This window comes from Taeniopygia guttata, chromosome 10 (assembly GCF_048771995.1).
Source record: "Taeniopygia guttata chromosome 10, bTaeGut7.mat, whole genome shotgun sequence".
Classification (NCBI taxonomy): domain Eukaryota; kingdom Metazoa; phylum Chordata; class Aves; order Passeriformes; family Estrildidae; genus Taeniopygia; species Taeniopygia guttata.
In genome coordinates, this window is record NC_133035.1 from 20,846,085 (window position 1) to 20,863,790 (window position 17,706).

At 39.6% G+C, this 17,706-nt stretch overlaps 1 protein-coding gene across 1 annotated transcript in view; it reads left to right on the forward strand.

Annotated features, from left to right (window-relative positions):
* IQGAP1 (IQ motif containing GTPase activating protein 1) overlaps positions 1–17,706 on the forward strand; it is a 52,347-nt gene that overhangs the window by 20,613 nt on the left and 14,028 nt on the right. Inside the window, exons 11-28 of the mRNA XM_030281109.2 lie at positions 723–807; positions 1,832–1,995; positions 2,357–2,517; positions 3,035–3,159; positions 6,367–6,530; positions 9,195–9,285; positions 10,248–10,409; positions 10,765–10,907; positions 11,251–11,421; positions 12,089–12,172; positions 12,271–12,342; positions 12,434–12,503; positions 13,251–13,459; positions 14,526–14,681; positions 14,896–15,059; positions 15,859–16,083; positions 17,321–17,461; positions 17,551–17,635. Of these exons, the coding sequence (XP_030136969.1) occupies positions 723–807; positions 1,832–1,995; positions 2,357–2,517; positions 3,035–3,159; positions 6,367–6,530; positions 9,195–9,285; positions 10,248–10,409; positions 10,765–10,907; positions 11,251–11,421; positions 12,089–12,172; positions 12,271–12,342; positions 12,434–12,503; positions 13,251–13,459; positions 14,526–14,681; positions 14,896–15,059; positions 15,859–16,083; positions 17,321–17,461; positions 17,551–17,635 (2,472 nt within the window). The remainder of the gene's footprint in view (positions 1–722; positions 808–1,831; positions 1,996–2,356; positions 2,518–3,034; positions 3,160–6,366; positions 6,531–9,194; positions 9,286–10,247; positions 10,410–10,764; positions 10,908–11,250; positions 11,422–12,088; positions 12,173–12,270; positions 12,343–12,433; positions 12,504–13,250; positions 13,460–14,525; positions 14,682–14,895; positions 15,060–15,858; positions 16,084–17,320; positions 17,462–17,550; positions 17,636–17,706) is intronic.

The window sequence follows — 17,706 nt, forward strand, 5'->3', positions numbered from 1 at the left end:
AAATAATGTGAATATATGTGTTTTATAAACACCTGTCAGATAAGCTTGAACTACTTTCACTGTGGAGATTAGTCATAGACTACTTGAAGGCATTGTGCTAAGGGACATGGTTTAGTGGTGGACTTGGCAGTATTAGGTGTATGGTTGGACTCAATGATCTTAAGCATCTTTTTCAGCTTCAGTGATTCTGTAATGCTGCCCAAGTAGTTAAAGTCATCCTTCCCCCCTAGTTACTCAGTCTTGTTTTCTATGTGTATTTGTGTAGTATCATAATAGTCCAAGAAGCACATATGTATAAGCCAAAGCTGCTTCTTGTCCATTTTGATGTTCTGCTAACTCTATAGTTGCTCAGAGGTAAAATGCAACATGACTTACTGGATTGTCTCATGCCAAACTGCACAATTGCTAGTCTTGCTTTAGCACATAGCTCATGTACAGGGAGCCTTTTCCCACAAAGTTGTGCCTTTTATCTTAAATATGTTGCCACTTTGGAAGCAGTCTTGCCTTTTATTGCTATGTTCATGGGACTGCAGTTCTGATATAAAAAAGATCAGGTTGTACACATGCAATCTTTCAGCACCTGAACTGAGAATCTGGTGAGTAATTTCTGATTTCCTTATGTATATTCTTTCTGGTTTAAGTTCAAGTGGAGTATTTTTATTGAGGTAATTTGAATTAACTTGGCATTGTTTCACCCTTACAGTTTCTGTTTTTTCCTTCAGGCTGGCCTTACAGGTCCTCTGCAGAAGGAGGAGTTGCAGTTGGGAGTGGATGCTGCTAACAGGGCAGCACAACAGTACCAGCAAAGTAAGGATCAGTAGAAATTATTGTAGCAAAGTCACTGTGCATGTGATCAAACAAATGAGTATTTGGGTCTATTATGAATGGTCATTGTGAATGTTCTTTAAGTACTTTACAGCTGCTAAGAACATTAAAGAGAGCTGGTTGCCCTAATTATTTGCAATGTCTTTTATCTTACAATGTGGCTGGAGATAACAGCATTAAAACATTAATTTGAATTAAGAAACATAGACTTTTTGCATCCATATTAAATAACCTCTTTTTATAAAATACTTTTATGAATTTTTGTGCTGTGGATCTGTGAAGAAAATCTGGATTGCTCCAAGAGATATGAAAGATAGGTTTATCTGCTGATTGTTCACCCTGAGCTACAGAACCTTTACTGTTTCTGAATATCAGGTAGCAAATAAAATGCAGATCATTTGCTGATTGTCTTTTGATAGATGCTTCTGAGACCACAGAGAACTTTCTTACTGTCCAGGAGCAATTCACTTTGTAGAATTGTATATAGGTAGAAAGGAGACTAACAGAGATTGGAGAGAGGATTTAGAATACAAGAGGAAAATAGCAAATGCTGAATTAAGTAGGCAGCTACCTTCAAAGTACCTTACTTCTTAGACATGGAAGTCCACATTTGTTTACCTTCTTGCAGTGTTTTAAGTTAGCCAGCAGGTACCCACTACAGAGTGCCTGTGTTACTGCCTTGAGCAGGATGGAGGTAGAAAGGAAGAGAAAATTGGTATGATTCACTCATCCAAAAATTTGCAATGAGGCTTCTTACTGTCAGAATACTGAAATGGTAAAGCAGTCCCTTGATAATCAGACAAAAAGGTGAACTAGTATTAAATATGAGCATTGCGTGCTTTAATGGTCTTCATTAATGGAATACTAGCTATCTGGGGATGTATGGATCTGAGAGTTTGGCTCTTTCCCTGCAGTTTGGGTATTATTCTTTCTCTAGTTAAGTACTGTTATTATGGGAGTGTCAACTGTGTAGCTTCAGTATTTTTTGTGCTCTTTGAATTTCTAGGACTGGCAGCAGTAGCCAAAATTAATTCAGCAATTCGAATGGGTGATGCTGAGAAGACTGTGGCAGAAATTATGAATCCAGAGGCCCAGTTACCAGAGGTTTATGGATTTGCTGCAGATCTCTACCAAAGGGAGCTGGCCACCTTACAGCAACAGAGCCCTGAAGTAAGTATCACCTTCTCTGTTACTTCTGAAAGCTGGCATGGGTCACTGGGTCTACCTGTTTTCTTAAATGCGTTCTCTGGAACAAACCTATCTTGAGTCTTCACAGAACTGCTTTGGTGTTCAGTCTGTTCTGATGTGGTTTAATCCTTTAATCTTGATCTGATTGGCCTTGTAAGACTTTAGCTCAGTCTGTTACTTGGTGCTCTAGCTTTATGATACTAACCTTTCTACCTTATTGTCTTAAAGGATGTTCCTTTGCCTTGTTACATGTCTGTTCTGACAGTTACTCCATTATTTTCTATGTGCAGCAATAGTTTGCATAGAACGAATAGAATTAATTTATTGTCCTCTTTGTATGCAGGGTCACCTCACCCATCCAGAACTATCTGTTGCTGTAGAGATGCTGTCTTCTGTAGCCCTGATTAACAGGGCTTTGGCTTCAGGGGATATGAATACAGTGTGGAAACAACTGAGCAGTCCTGTTACAGGCCTTACAAACGTTGAGGATGAGAACTCGCAGAGGTGAGTAATTCAAGGAATCGTAGCTATCTGTTGCATCTGTTCTGTGACTTCATGAATTTTATTTTCCTTCTCTTAAATGTTACATTATTTCTACATTATTTGTTACAGTGTGGATTTAATCTCTGCTCTCTCTTGCATCTTGTTTTTGCAATTACTGTTTCTTACTGGTTTGATTCCCATGCTGTCTTTCAGTGCTTTCTTATGGATTTCACATTAAAGCCATGCTGTAATACCATTAGGTCGTCACTAGTAGTTACACCAGCTCACCTATTTTCTTTGCTCTGATTTAGTGTTTCAGTGCTTTTTTCTATTTGGCAATTTTGTCTGTTTGAACGTCCTTCACATTTGTACTGACATCCTTCACATACACAAGCATTTCTCTTTCTCCCCATTTTCAGTTTCAGCCTTCATGTTACCTCTCCCACTTTGTGTGCGATTCTCAGTGCTGGGTTGTGTGCTCCCTGAGCAGCTTGTTGCAGTGTCATGTTTACTGGGTTTGGTTTTTGTTTTCTGACAGATACATTGATGATTTGGTGAAGCTGAAAGCTGAAAGAAGTGCAGAAGGAAATGAATTTATCACATGGAATGATATCCAATCATGTGTTGATCATGTGAACAAAGTTGTGCATGAAGAGCACGAAAGTAAGTTTTCTGTTCAATTCATGGTAGACCGATTGTAGGTTATAAGGAGTGCTAAAATTACATGCGTGTCAATACAAAAAGTTACTGATTGACTTGTAGTTGTCTTATACATTAGATATCTAGGAAGATCTTAGTTGTGAACAAGATTTGGTGTTTTATAATATGAAAGTGTTGATTACAGGATTTTTGTTGATGGAGACATCAGGCAGTCTGTTGTGTTTGTCAGTATTTCAAAGCTATTTATTAATCCTTCCAGTGTAAATTTCAACTCTTTTCGGGTTGGAAATTGATTGTCTGGTGTCAGTGTCTGGGATTAGTCTAGAATCTTCTAATTTTGCTTCAATCCCCCAAATTTAAGCTAGTATTACCAAAATCTCTCAATTAGTCGTAGCCTTGTCTTGGGGTGCTCCATCCTTCTTCCTAATTTGCTGCGTTCAATAGAAGATACTTTTCTTGAAGTCTTATCCTTTTATTTGGTGGCTACTTTTTCCCTCGTCAGGTTTTCCTCTTCTTCCTTTTATTTATTTTTTTTTAATCTGCATTGGTCTTTTTACCTTCCCACTGTTTCATTTCCCGTTTTAGTTGCCAGTAATTTAGCTCCGTAATCGGAAGATGTGCAAAAATCCTCTGAAGTTGCAAATGTCTAACACAGATCACTGGTGAGACTCCAGCTCCCTGGGTGCGGGGGCACTGATATTTGAGCTCTCACTGTGACCATGCTTCTGAAGTTAATCCTTCAAGTGTACTATGTGTCTTATGCCTTGCAATCACACTGCTGCTCAGTGTTTCCCTAGACGGCTTATTAACGTGGAGCATGGAAGCCTGTTCCTTTGCGTTCATATAAAAAGTGTGATTGAGGAATCACCACTAATGCATTGCACTCACTTAAAGGCATTTGTTCAGTAGTCCTACAGTGAAGGACTCCTACATTGAAGTTTCTACATTGAAGAGAATAGGAAAAGGTGTAGTATATACATATATATACAGTGTGAGGTTCAACAGGGCTTGGAGCAGCCTGGTCTGTAGTCTTCTTGGTCTCGTGGAAGGTGTGCCTTGCCCGTGGCAGGGAGGCTTCGAGCTAGGTGATCTTTAATGTCCCTTCCAACCCAAACCACACTGCAGCAAATGTGAGTACTGAAAATTAAATACTCATGAAGAAAAAAAATTACTGCTGCAAGGTGGAAATAGTGAATGAGTGTTAATGTAATTTCTATGATTCTAGTCCTGCAAATTTTTTACTTTCTATTTATCAGTAGTATTTATGTTAATAACGGTCTTTTAGCAGTGATAAAAGACTAGGGCTGAGTGTAATTATGAAAACTCCATCAGAAAAGAAAATTTGGGTAATTCTTCTTGTGCTAAGACAATATGAGTTGACGTAAAATCCAGAGTGGCGAGAGAGGAGTCCTTGGAAATAATACAGTTAAACAAACTTATTCTTCAGTAGATCCTTGTGATGTTCTGTTTCATATGGTTTAATTTTTGTTTTTTTTTTCCTTGTTGTCATTAAGAGTTGTTAGTTTTTGTTTATGACCAATACTGAAAAACTCCTGGGTTTGACGCTAACTTTGAAGCCATCTTTGTAATATTTATAGTTTTATAATATTTAATATCTCAGCAAGGCTTGGAGCTTTGCATCGTAAAGCGGGAGAGACTTGTCACAAGTCTGGAGGTGATGATAAAGTTTATGTTGTACACTGAGACAAGCGGGTGTCTTCTGCCACCCCTAGTTGTGTACCTGGTGTGTTGTGTTCCGCCTTGCAAAGCTTATACTCTAAAGAGGGTTTACTTTTAAATTAAAAGGTTGCTATCTTGGTTAACTTGTTTCCTGGATCTCCAAATAGACACTGTGTTTCCTATTTGGGTCACATAAGTAGATACGTTGAAACTGCACAAACAGGGTGCCACAGTGGGGGTGCACACATCGGTGCTGGTTTTATAGTATCTTTTCTGTGTAAGAGGTTAGAGTGGAATTCTAAAAGTTGGTGTAGTCCCAACATTCCTGTTTCTTTAAACGCTCCTTGTCCCGTAAGAAAAGGTGCAGAAAGTGCTATAATGAGGTAAATTGTTATCCTGGAGAATTTCTTAATTCTTTGGTCTGCTTTGTATCTGCCCTTATGCAAAGATTAAAAAAATATCTTCTCTCTATGAATAACTTAAATTAGTCAGAGAAGGTCCTCAAGCTTTGTGGATGTATGTGTGTATATATATATATATATATATATATACAGATATATATAGGTATATAAATATAGATATATATATATGTGTGTATTTTTTTTCTCTGTGCTTTAAGTTACCGTATCTGTTTTTTGAAAGAAACCATGCCATAATTTTAGTGATGCAGTTCTTACAATGTCCTCAGCGTATATTTTTCTCTGATCTCTATTCCATCCAAATGTAATCTCTTCCCCAAGATGTTCTACTTTTTGTATGAACTTCTGTTTTGTGAGTCTTGTGTTGAAGAGTCACAATCTTTGAATACAACAACCAAAGTTAGAGATTCCCACACTGAGCTCCTTTCTTTTATCTAAAAGACTTCTTTGTTCTGCACTGAACAAACCATGGTTGCATCCTTCTTTAAGTAGAGAATTGAATCGGATGAACTCTGGGATTCATCTGAGCCTGAGTTATTTATTGATTTTCAGGATCAGTTGCTATAGATGTAGATTCTGTTTGCATTTAGCTAACTGTAAGGTCTTTATTTTGCTGAACAATAAATTTTACTGTACTTAAATAGGATCCACTTCTCTGATAGTACAGCTGATACTACGTATGTCCTTAATAAAAGAGTTTTCTAAAATGCAAGGTTACTGTATTTTTAAATTATATTCCATGCAGGTCTTTAGTTTCATGTGAAGATTTCTTTCTGGAGAAGCCAGAACCTTGGAATATTGTGAACTCTGGCCATTTGGGCTTTCTAGAAGCTTTGAGCTGAGTGTCTGAGGATTCAGTTTTGTCCCTGCATGTGGTCTCCCTGAGGTGTTTTTTTTTTTTCTTTGAAGCTTTATTTTTTTAGTTGCAGCCCTCAAGGATTATGACTTTGGTTTCTTTGCTAGTAAATAATGTTTTCTTTCAAAAATATTGTGGTTCTGAGCTGTTACTTGATTTAGGGGGGATTAACTGCACTTTTCTTCTTAAGCAATGCTTGTGATAATTGTTGACCAAGAATGGAACTTTGTCTTCCCCCTTTGCATTCCTCCCTAGGGATTTTGGCAATTGGTCTTATTAATGAAGCTCTGGATGAAGGGGACACCAAGAAAACTCTTCAAGCCTTACAGACTCCTGCAGCAAAATTGGAGGGTGTAGCCCCAAAGGTAGCACAGCATTACCAGGATACACTACTTCGAGCCAAGAGAGAGAAAGCGCAGGTGAGTGCAGTTAAATGCCCCTCTTGAAAGACTTTTACATTAGTGTTGCTGGATTCCTACTGGTCTTGAAAGCCAGAAATCAAAATTGACAATGGAGAGGTAGGCATTTTGCATACCTTCAACGAATCTTAACCAATCAGAAAGAGATTTCAGCTAACAGTGTGAAATCCATGAACTGTGGAGATGGGTATAAGGATATTAAATGCACGTGGTGGCTTGCTGTAGCTAAACTCGGGTCCCAAGTGAGATACGTATCTTTTTTGTGAAAAAATAATATTCATCATCTGTTTTTGCAAGGAGATCATGTTCATTCGAGGAATACTGAACTGCTGGTGTCAAGTTTTCTGCAAGCTTAAGTATTTTCTTCTAATGTTCTGTGTTAAATGTACTCTTAGGTATAGTCATATATATGGAAAAAAAGAAAGTTTCTGGAAGTGGAAAAATCTGTAAAGTGATAAATTAGAAAAAAGATGAGAAACAACATACATGCTACCAGCAACATATATGCTGTTGTTCACCTGATGACACTTACATAGCTTATGACTTTTTTGAGCAGAAGTTGTCATTAGCCAAGGACTTCTACTGACTTGTACATAGTTGCAGTTTTCACTAACTGAAAGGTGAAGATGAAGAGAGGAAGAGCAAGTTTCATCTTACAGGTATAAGAAAGCATGACGAGTGCACGTGTGTGTACGCAAGTGATTTTTGGGTAGTAGGGATAGGACGCTGATTTTTTTTTTTCCTTATCTATTTACAGAGAAGTGGCAGATGTCTGCGTTCAGTGGTTTGAGAGTGTTTTGTTTTCTTTCTTTGGGTGTGGAGCTCATTGCTGTAATAGCAATGCACAATTTTGTATAGCGGCTAAGGTCTAGGTTGTGTTGAACATTTTGTTTTTGACTAAAGGTAAACAAGTGTGATGACAATAGCTGAAAACTGTATGCAGTTCTGATGAAAATCATTAAACAGCTTTCCCAAGGGTCTTGACAGGGTTAATGTTCCTCAGGATCCATTTTGTGCTGAAGCATTTCCTCTCGCTGAGTCAGAATGAAACAATGAAATCTTTTTATCCTGTACTTAAACTTGTGCCAGATTGTGCTGTTAACTTCTGAGTTGGTATGAAATTGCCTTATTTAGGCATAAGATAAATAAAGGGCTTCTCCCAGCAGCATGGGAAAAATTCCAGAAATAGAAAGATCACATTATACCGCAGCAACGGAGAAAATAAGCACAATCTGAAGTCAATTGTTATGAACTAGTGATTTCTGTACCTTGGGGTTGAGGGGGACTGTTGTTCACCTGAAGATGTTGTTCGGTTGCTCACTTGAATGGGGAGTACTGTACCATGCATGTTTCTGATGTGATGAGGTGAGAGAGAAAAAACCAGTAGACTCTGTAGTATGTTACAATGTGTGTATCTTGCAGAAAGCCTTGCAGCAGTAAAACTGTAGAGAAGCATGACATGGTTTTGGTAGTCTTCAGATTGACTTCTGTGGATAGATAGTACAGTAGAGTTACAGTGATGATTCTCCCGCACATCCTGGACAGGAATTTTGCTGTTGCTGGTGCTTTTGTGGAACTGTCTGGCTTTCAGATGGAATCTGCCTGTGATGATCATGTTAAGCTCTTGAACAAAGTATCATTTAGCCAGTTCGTTTCAGATCTGCCAAAACAGTGGTTAAAATATGGAAAGCATGTAAAGAAATGTTCATTTTAAGTCTGGCCTTAAAGCTCTTGAATGTTGTAAGCAGTGGTTCTTTTGTGCACTGTTATTATTATTCCATTCCAGAACTAAAGGTTTCCTGTGTTCTGTTTATATGAGGAAAGTTGTCAGGGGGATGGTAGTTGCATCTTAGCATTTCTTCTGGTAGTTACCTACAGGAAGCACCAGTGGTGGGGAGAAGCTTATGCTTGGCAACTGCCTCGGTCATTGTTCTTTATGTATATTTTGGGACTTGCAAAACACTTGTCCCTTTCCTCCTCTCAAATTTCTGCATGTAACATTAGCTCATTTGGCTAGATTTCCCAGCCAAAATACAGGATACTGTGTGATCACTGCTCCTTTACAGGCAATCTGTTAATGTAAAGATTTAAAACATGGTGTTGACTGCTGTGTGTGTACACTCATCCACAACACATACGATGCTTTTTGCTTTCTTAGTTTGTACAGGTTTGTGAAGTTTTGTGGGCACAGAAATGAACAGCCTGATGTGGCATTAGTTACCCAAAGACATATTAGTTTCTGCGCACAGGTATGCATTGGCAGCTCTCTGTAGTCATCTTCTGTTGAAGGACTAACTTCCTGGGAAATCACATCCTCTTAGCTAGTATAGCTTTAGGACTAGCTGGTACCTAGTCCCTGGCCTTGTGTTCGCTCAGCTTATTAGAGTCATTCCTATCGATAGAACTTCTTGTTTGTTCTGTTTCATGAGAAATTTTTTTTGTCTGGGAGAAAGTCTTGAGTTTGGTAATGCCATAGTCTGCCAGTCACAAATCCACGTGGTGTCCTTGTGCTGGAGTTACTTAGGAAGACTGAAATACTTCTTATTCCCTCTGATATGGAAAACTACTCTGTTGGCTGTTTCTGAATATAGGTTATCTTACTTGGCAAAAATAGTGATACTTTTCTCCTGATATTGTATATTTTTCTTGTTGTATTCTCTTCAGGACACACAGGATGAAACAGCTGTACTTTGGCTAGATGAAATTCAGGATGGGATTCATAAAGCTAACAAGGACACAGAGGAGTCCCAGAGATGTAAGTTGTTATTGCATAGTATTACAATTAATCCCCACTACCAGCTAAATACTAGTTATTTAAGGAAAAGTTGGGGGCTAGAAATGTCATGTACATGTGGCAAAAAGAACCAACAGGCTTCTGGTGCAGGTGTGTTTTTTTGAGGAGAGAATGCCAGATTCTTCAAATACTAAATTTCTTCTATTGTGGGGGGATATGCATTTCTTTCCAGTTTTGCATGTGACCATTAGACCACGTTACCTTGTTGGACAAATCTCTGTTTGTCATCTGCGACTAATTGTGTATGCGTGGGGGTGCTTGGTTAGAAGTAAGAGTGTTCACATGCACTACCGAAATGGTGTTTTCTGGCGAGCATTACCTTTTCTTTGCATGAGGTACCTTGCTTCTCTTAGGTATTACCAGACAAACACTCACATGTTTTTCAGATACAGAGAGTACCACATGTCGGTGATACTCACCTTTGCTCCTTAATGCAGTTTGCAGGTGGACTGGTCCACCCATTGTTGCATCCCAGTCTTTATAACAATGTTGTTTCTGTCTGCAGAAACAATTAAGTAATTACTGCTCTGGTTGTTGAAAAGGCCTCTTTTGAGTTGTGCCTGGCTCTGCCAGAAGAAGCTGTGTTAACTAAAACAGACATCAGGGGAGACCTGTAACTATGTGTGTTGAAAAGTTCTGGTGGTAAATCAGCATCGTACTGGGACTCCAGGTGCACACATTACATGCTGTCAGATGCAGTTCCACAAATGGTTGGATATGCTGTACTGAAGAGGCCTCTATGTGCAAGTTCTCTAGCTGTTTTTTTAGTTATATTTCATGTTTATGTACACTTAAAATTTGCGTATTTTACATACAACCCAACTATAAGGGTGTGTTCGTATTGCCTTGTTCTGTTCTGCCATTCTGTGCTTGCTGTGAGCTACTGAGCCCCTGAGCTAACCTGTTTCCTCGTGTTATCCAAGTCTCCTTAGGAATTCTGGCCATTAATGAAGCAGTAGATCATGGTGACGTTAGTCAGACCCTGAGTGCCTTGCGTTCACCTGATGTTGGGCTGTATGGAGTCACTCCAGAATGTGCTGAGACATACCAGCAAGAATTATCAGAAGTCAAGAAAAGGGCAGCAGGTACACCTTAAGTAGCTAACTGTTAGTGAAATGAATGCAAGATTACTGTACATGGAATTGGAACCAGAGGTAAAAAAGGCCCTGGTTAAAAATCTTGTGTTGTAGATAGCAGTTGTGAAATAAGGGTTTTTGTTTTTTTTAAAAAGAGTGTGAATTGTATAATGTTCTCCACTTGCAGAATGTGTTGTGTTTAGGTAGCTCTCATATGAGGTCATTAGGGACTCAGAAACGTTCCTTTCCTTGCTTGGAGGAAGAAGAATTTGTAAAGTAAACTTCCTGGTTGTAACATCTATATGTGTGGAAGGTAAGACACTTGTCAGAGTTCCAGACTTCTAATTGCAGTTTCTGCTCTTAGGGGGCAATGGCAGTGACTGGGTGAAACACTGGGTGAGAGGAGGCTATCATTATTACCATAACCTGCGGACCAAAGATGGAGGATGGGATGAACCAGCAGAATTTGTCCAAAATGACACTCAGCTGTCACGGGAAGAGATACAGGTAGAGTAATGGATTAACACATGCTCTTTCTCTCAAAAGCTGATGTTCGTACCATTCCCACCCTTAATGTAGCTCTAAGATAGAATGCTTCAATGCCATGTTAACACACTTAGTAATTAATTTGATTTGCTAGGCATCATCAGATGGTGTGTGTCACAACTCCTAGTCCTCTTTCATAAAAATTATCCTGTCACTAAAAGAGTACAGGACCATGATGTCACTGTTTTTTAAAGACAACTTTGGAGCTTCTTGAAATCACAATGTGGAAACTGATGTAACATCCTTTTTCTTGTATTTCCATTTTCTTTTTCTGGCTCCTCTTCCTATCATAACATTAAATCAGAGCACCATATCTGGAGTCACTGCAGCATACAACCGAGAACAGTTGTGGCTTGCAAATGAGAGCCTGATTATGAAACTTCAGGCTTGCTGTCGAGGGTATCTTGTTCGCCAGGAATTCAACTCAAGAATTAATTTTTTGAAGAAGCAAGTCCCAGCAATCACTTGCATTCAGGTAGTGATACCCTTTAATTCTGTTTGGAATTTGTAACTGCAGTTGTTTTCTGTACACAAGCTTGTTAACAGTTTTTTTTCAATTCAGGTAGTTACAGCACACTGAAATGTGTGCAAATGCAATAGTTGCTTTGCACCCTAGTACCATTTTATTATTTCAGCAGTGTATGTCTGTTTCTGCCTAAGTAGCACATACTCTGCCTGTATATTTAACAAAACTTCCACACCCACTCCCAGTTCATTAAAATAACACACTCTCACTTTAAATGTAGTCCAACCCCTTGCCTGACTTCTCTTCCCGAGTGTGGATGGCAGTGGGTCCACTGGAAAGGCTTAAAATGTTACACCATTGTTCTCAGCAGCAGCTAACACGTGATCCTCATGTAGAACAGTTTCTGTCACCTTGACTGTTTCACTGTATTCTTGACCCCTAATTGTGCTTCAGAAGGCCCAGGTTCTTCATGGGGTAATTTCAAGTTTCTCATTATTACATTTGGAAAATAGTTAATGCTTCATACAGTGTATCTCTTGCTAAGACAAGCGTGCCTCCTTCATGTTTCATTTAGCCAAAAGGGCAGTTGGAAGCTGAGGAACACAAAGAAGCTCGGATTTGTAGTTACTTCGGTTCAATTTGAAAAGTAAAGTGAGTGTTCCTGTTGTGTTTTCAGTCTCAATGGCGTGGCTACAAGCAAAGGAAGGCATATCAAATCCGTTTGGATTACCTACGCGCACAAAAGGACCAAGTAGTAAAGGTAGTGCAGATTTTCCGATGACTGTTTTGGTGAGCCTTTGGGGTAGTGAACTTCATAGGTAAGGTTTCTATCTGAGTGTTTTGGTTACCCTTCAATAGATTCAGTCAATGACCAGGATGTATCAAGCCAGAAGACGTTACAGAGACCGTCTGCAGTATTTCAGAAACCATGTAAGAGACTATCTTGTTAAATTTATTTTGTACCTGACTTCAGTACTCTTTCCCGAATGATGTCAAGTGCTTTTTGTTTCTTAAATCCTAGATAAATGATGTTGTAAAAATTCAAGCCTTTATTCGAGCAAACAAAGCCCGAGAAGACTACAAAACCCTCAGTAAGTATTGCCAAGAGGATGAAACTGATGTGCCTCAAATCTCTGTTTGTGAGGGATAATAGATTTGTAGAAGAGATTCCCCACCTCTCTCTGCCTGTCTACATAGGAGAGATGCTCCAGCCCCCTGATCATCTTTGTAGCGCTCCTCTGGACTCAGTCCTGCAGCTCCACATCCTTCTTATGATGTTGGGGGCCCCAGAGCTGAATACAGTACTCCAGGTGGGGTCTCATTAGAGTGGAGGAGGAGAATCACCTGCCTTGACCTCTTGACCACACTGCTTTTGATGCAGCCCAGAATGCAGTTGGCTCTCGGTGCTGCAAGTGCACATTGCTGGGTCATGTCAAGCTTCTTGTCAACCAATATGATATCGGCTGTATGATTTACAACATCAAGACAGTTTTGAGGAGCAGTTGGGATGAAGTTGATAGGGCAGTGCAGGGAGTAGGTGGTTCTTGAGGCTGAAGGAGAAGTTGATTCTATTTTTTTTTTCCTGCTGGAAAATAGAATGGTAGCTTTGCAGTTAGCTCTGACAGTGTGGACCACCCTATGCTAATACTGACTTTGTTCTTGATTTAGTTCTCTTTACAGTTTTGTCAACACAGGAAAATCAAAATGTCTGAAGCTGTTTAGACATGATGGTACTAATTTGACTCTGAGTGCTCCTTGATGTGCTGTTTAAACATAGATAAAGCATACATTTACTTCTGTTTGCCATCCCCTAGTATAATCTATTTTCTTGCCTGCAGTTAATGCAGAAAATCCACCTATGGCTGTGGTTCGGAAATTTGTCCACTTGCTTGATCAGAGTGACCAAGATTTTCAGGAGGAGCTTGAGCTAATGAAACTGCGTGAAGAAGTTGTAACCTTGATCCGATCCAATCAGCAACTGGAAAATGACCTCAATCTAATGGACATCAAAATTGGTTTGCTAGTGAAAAACAAAATTACATTGCAGGTAAGAAATGTGTTGTTGGGAGACCAGCTACACATAGAATTTGAGCCTAGTGGTAGTTAAGAGAGCTCCTGGCCTCAGATGTTGGTTGCTCAGGCCCATTGGAAAACATTTCCCCTGACTTAGTTTTTACTCCCAGTATGTTCGTAGTTCATTCCACTAATTTAGGATGTATCCCTAGAAAGAAAACTGTAGGAGGAGAAGAAACAAGTCCTGAAGCTAAAAAAAGCAAGACTATCTTATCTAACAAATGCAACAGGTTTTGTATTGAAAAGCTTTGAGACTCTTTTTTGTTGCTCTTTCGTGGTTAAACAAGTCACATTCCACAAGCTTGCAGCCAGGGGAGTGATTTTGGAACCAGGAGACATGCTTGTACCTCTTGGTTGCTTGTTGGTTAAAGGAAGCTCCCTCTTTCTAAGCTTGGCTGGTGTGATTAATTTCCCCCACAAAAAAAAAAAAAAACAAAAAAAAACCCAAAAAAAACCCCCAAAAAAACCAAAAAAAACCCCGAAAAAAAACCGCTCTTGCTGATACAGCATTGTCTTTTCTTCGAGCTGAAGTACTGGTGAGCTTTTCATGTGGTCCTGGATTCATTGCACTAGGCTTCTCTGAGTGCAAAATCTCAATTGGTGTAGTGAAATTTATCTTAGAAAGAAGCTGCAGTGGCTGGGCTGATGATTGCAGTGAAAAGTGCCATTGCTGTCAGAGTATGTGGAGGTAGTGAGCTAGCTGAATATGGAACAGTATTTCTAAACTGTAAGCCCAGTTTAAAAAAGGAAAACATTTCCAAGTATCTTCAGAATGCTACCAGCTCTGATCGTAATTGCTACCAAGAGTGACTAACCCTTCTAGGATTTCAGACAAATTCACAAAGGAACAAAGCAGAACATATACTTCCAGTTCGAGAAACTACTGCCACAGCAAACAATGCTTCACTTTAATAGCCCCAGGCATTCCTTGACCCTGCATTTCTGCATCCAAGAGAAGTTACTCTCAGATGCAACTGTTTCCTGGTATTTCTTGTTTGAAACGTCTCAGAGTGAAATCCGTACCTGTTCTTTCCTTCCAGGATGTTGTTTCTCACAGCAAAAAACTTACCAAGAAGAACAAGGAACAGCTCTCTGACATGATGATGCTGAACAAACAAAGGGGAGGTTTGAAAGCACTGAGCAAAGAAAAGAGAGAAAAGTTGGAAGCCTATCAGCATTTGTTTTACCTGCTTCAGGTAAGCAACTTCTTACACTGCTCCGTAAGCTTTTGTCATAGAAGCTTATATGCCTCAGCTCAGTCTTTGCTTGTGCGCTGTAGTTGTCATACAAGCACTAAGGTTGGAAAAGACCTTTAAAATCAAGTCCAGCCAGCAACTGTTTTGAGCCACCTTAGTTTTTAGCAACACCAGTGGGGACATGCACACTAAGTAATTTTTCTTGTTGTTGTAGACTAACCCAACCTACTTGGCCAAGCTGATTTTTCAGATGCCTCAAAACAAATCCACAAAATTCATGGATTCTGTCATCTTCACGCTGTATAACTATGCATCCAATCAAAGAGAGGAATACCTGTTGTTGCGACTTTTCCAAACAGCACTGCAGGAAGAGATCAAGTATGTGGTAGCATACGGCACATTCTTGCTGTTGAATCAGTTTTGGCAGTTCCTGAAAATGAGGCACATTTTCCTGTGAAGTGTAGTGCTTATAGGCAGATAGTGCTAATCTGTCCCTTCATTGTCCTTTTCCCATTTCATACCTATTAATGTAGTCTCTCAAAGAAGAATCAAGTATGTCCATAGGAGATGAAGGCTTTTCACTGCAATCAAGATTTCACTGCTCAACATGGCAGCTACGTCTGATCTGATGCTAAGTCATGCTAAAATTCAGTCTAATCTCAATTCTCCAGTGTCTGATTATAAATATGTCCAACAAACTGCAAACTCAGTCTTTAAGAGCCAGGAAGTGAGCTAAATCTAAGCTGCCTGCATTTCCAAAATCTAACGAGGAGTCTGAAATCTCTGTTGTTTGGCATTTCTGTTTCCTGTCAGTGTTAGAAACTTTGGCTGTCCTCACACATGTTGTGTTGGATTGGTTAGGTCTTAGGAGCTTTGTGTTACACGACTTCACGTGTGAGTTTGAGTTACATGACTTCACAATGCAGAGTGGCACAACTTGCTGTGAGGAAAAATATGCAATGAACTTTCTGAGGAGCTACCCTCAAGCATTTCTGGGAATGCTTTTTAAGCATGAAGATGATATATGCCCTGAAACAAATAACAACTTCTAAAAAACTTGTGTGTCTCCCCCCCTGCCCCAGCCCCAAAGTCATGCTGGGAACAGTAGTCCAGGGAAGCGTAGGCAGAGACAGAGTTTCGCATACGTCAAATTTCATATAGATTCTTTCTTCTTCAGATCAAAAGTAGACCAGATACACGAAATTGTGACTGGGAATCCTACTGTTATTAAGATGGTGGTAAGTTTCAATCGTGGTGCCCGTGGTCAGAATGCCCTGAGGCAGATCCTTGCACCAGTTGTGAAGGAAATCATTGATGACAAGTCACTTAATATCAAAACTGATCCTGTGGATATTTACAAGTCTTGGGTTAACCAGATGGAATCTCAAACTGGAGAGGCCAGGTATGGGACCTGTTAATACTGTGTTTTTCTAAACATTGCTTAGCTGCTTTGCGTTGCTCAGTTAGTCATTCAGAACCATCCTTGGCTCCACTGCATGCATCTGTCCAACTGATTGTCTCGTCAAGACAGTTTTCATATGAGGGTTCTGAAGTTCTTACTCTGGTTATGGTGGTGAGAGTATTGAACAGGAATGTCATTAAATGATGGAAGAAGAAATGGTATTTTGGTATTTTCCTGTGCTAACTTGATAGTTAGCTATGAGACGCCCTCTGGCCTAAAAGAATGTATTGTAAGAAAATGTATTTGGCAATTGCTTCCATGTCAGTCCCTGTTCATGTCACGTGTGGCCTGTGCAAACAGGTACTGTTCACAAGCACACAAAGCCGCTCTTGCTGGCAGAAAGCATCACATTACATTTAATTCTCCCTGGTCCTAACATCTTTCTGATTAATATCAGCCGCTGATGACAATTGTATTGAGTTACATGCTTTTGTGTCATTCTGGTTTCTTTTTCTTCAGGGGTTGTGATTTCCTAGAACTTGAGGATTCTGTTGTGTTATTGGGTTTTTTTATCGTACTTAAAAAAAAAAAAGAAAAAGCAAAAGCCATACAGATGAATGACTTCCTCCATATCTAAAGCAGTCATATACCTTTGCACACTTTATGCAAAAATTTGGATGTGTTAAAAATGGAAGTGAAGATGTGTGTTCAGATTCTTCTCTATACATGAGATTTAGGATACACCTTTATGAATTACCAGCTTCATCTGTCTGTGTTCACTGGAATACTGTGCAATAGTTTCAGCTGATTAAAAAAAGGATGACTATTCCTTCAGCAGCACGTTATATTGATTTTATGGATGCTGCTCTAGCTTCTGCTTGTTTTAAGTTTTCATGATCTTAATACTCAAATGCATAGCTTTCATTTTCACCAGTTTGCAGTCTGAAGTACCAGTATATGTTAAGGATGGTGCTTTTTTTGCCTGGTGTGCATGCTGTAAAAAAGATTCAATTCTGAGTTAGCTGGGTCTTTCTCTTGGTGGCCAGTGCAAGTGAAAGTAAAAGAAGTAAAAGCAAAAGAATTTTGGTTCTGACAGTGCCAAATAGGTTAATTAAAGGCAGTGCATAGTTTTTGGCAGCAGAGTGAATATAAGCATGTTTCTGTGTCAGGCTGTACGTTCTTGAAGTGTACTAGCCTGAATAATACTCTCCTTTTTATGTCTGACTTTTTCAAATAGCAAACTGCCGTATGATGTTACGCCTGAGCAAGCCCTAAGTCATGAAGAGGTGAGGACACGCCTGGATGCCTCAATCAGAAACATGAGGACAGTGACAGACAAGTTCCTGTCTGCCATTATTAGTTCAGTGGACAAAATCCCGTGAGTCTGATGCACCTGTGTTATGCCTGAGAAGCTGTTGGTGTCCTCATGCTTGGCAGCAGTCTTATTTGACCTTTTCTTTCTCTCAGGTATGGAATGCGTTTCATTGCCAAGGTCCTAAAAGACTCCCTGCACGAGAAGTTTCCTGATGCTGGTGAGGATGAGCTTCTGAAGGTGAGGATCTATATACCTTTGTGAATAATTGTCAGCTGAATTGGCTGTGGCAAGCACATCTCATTCTTCTC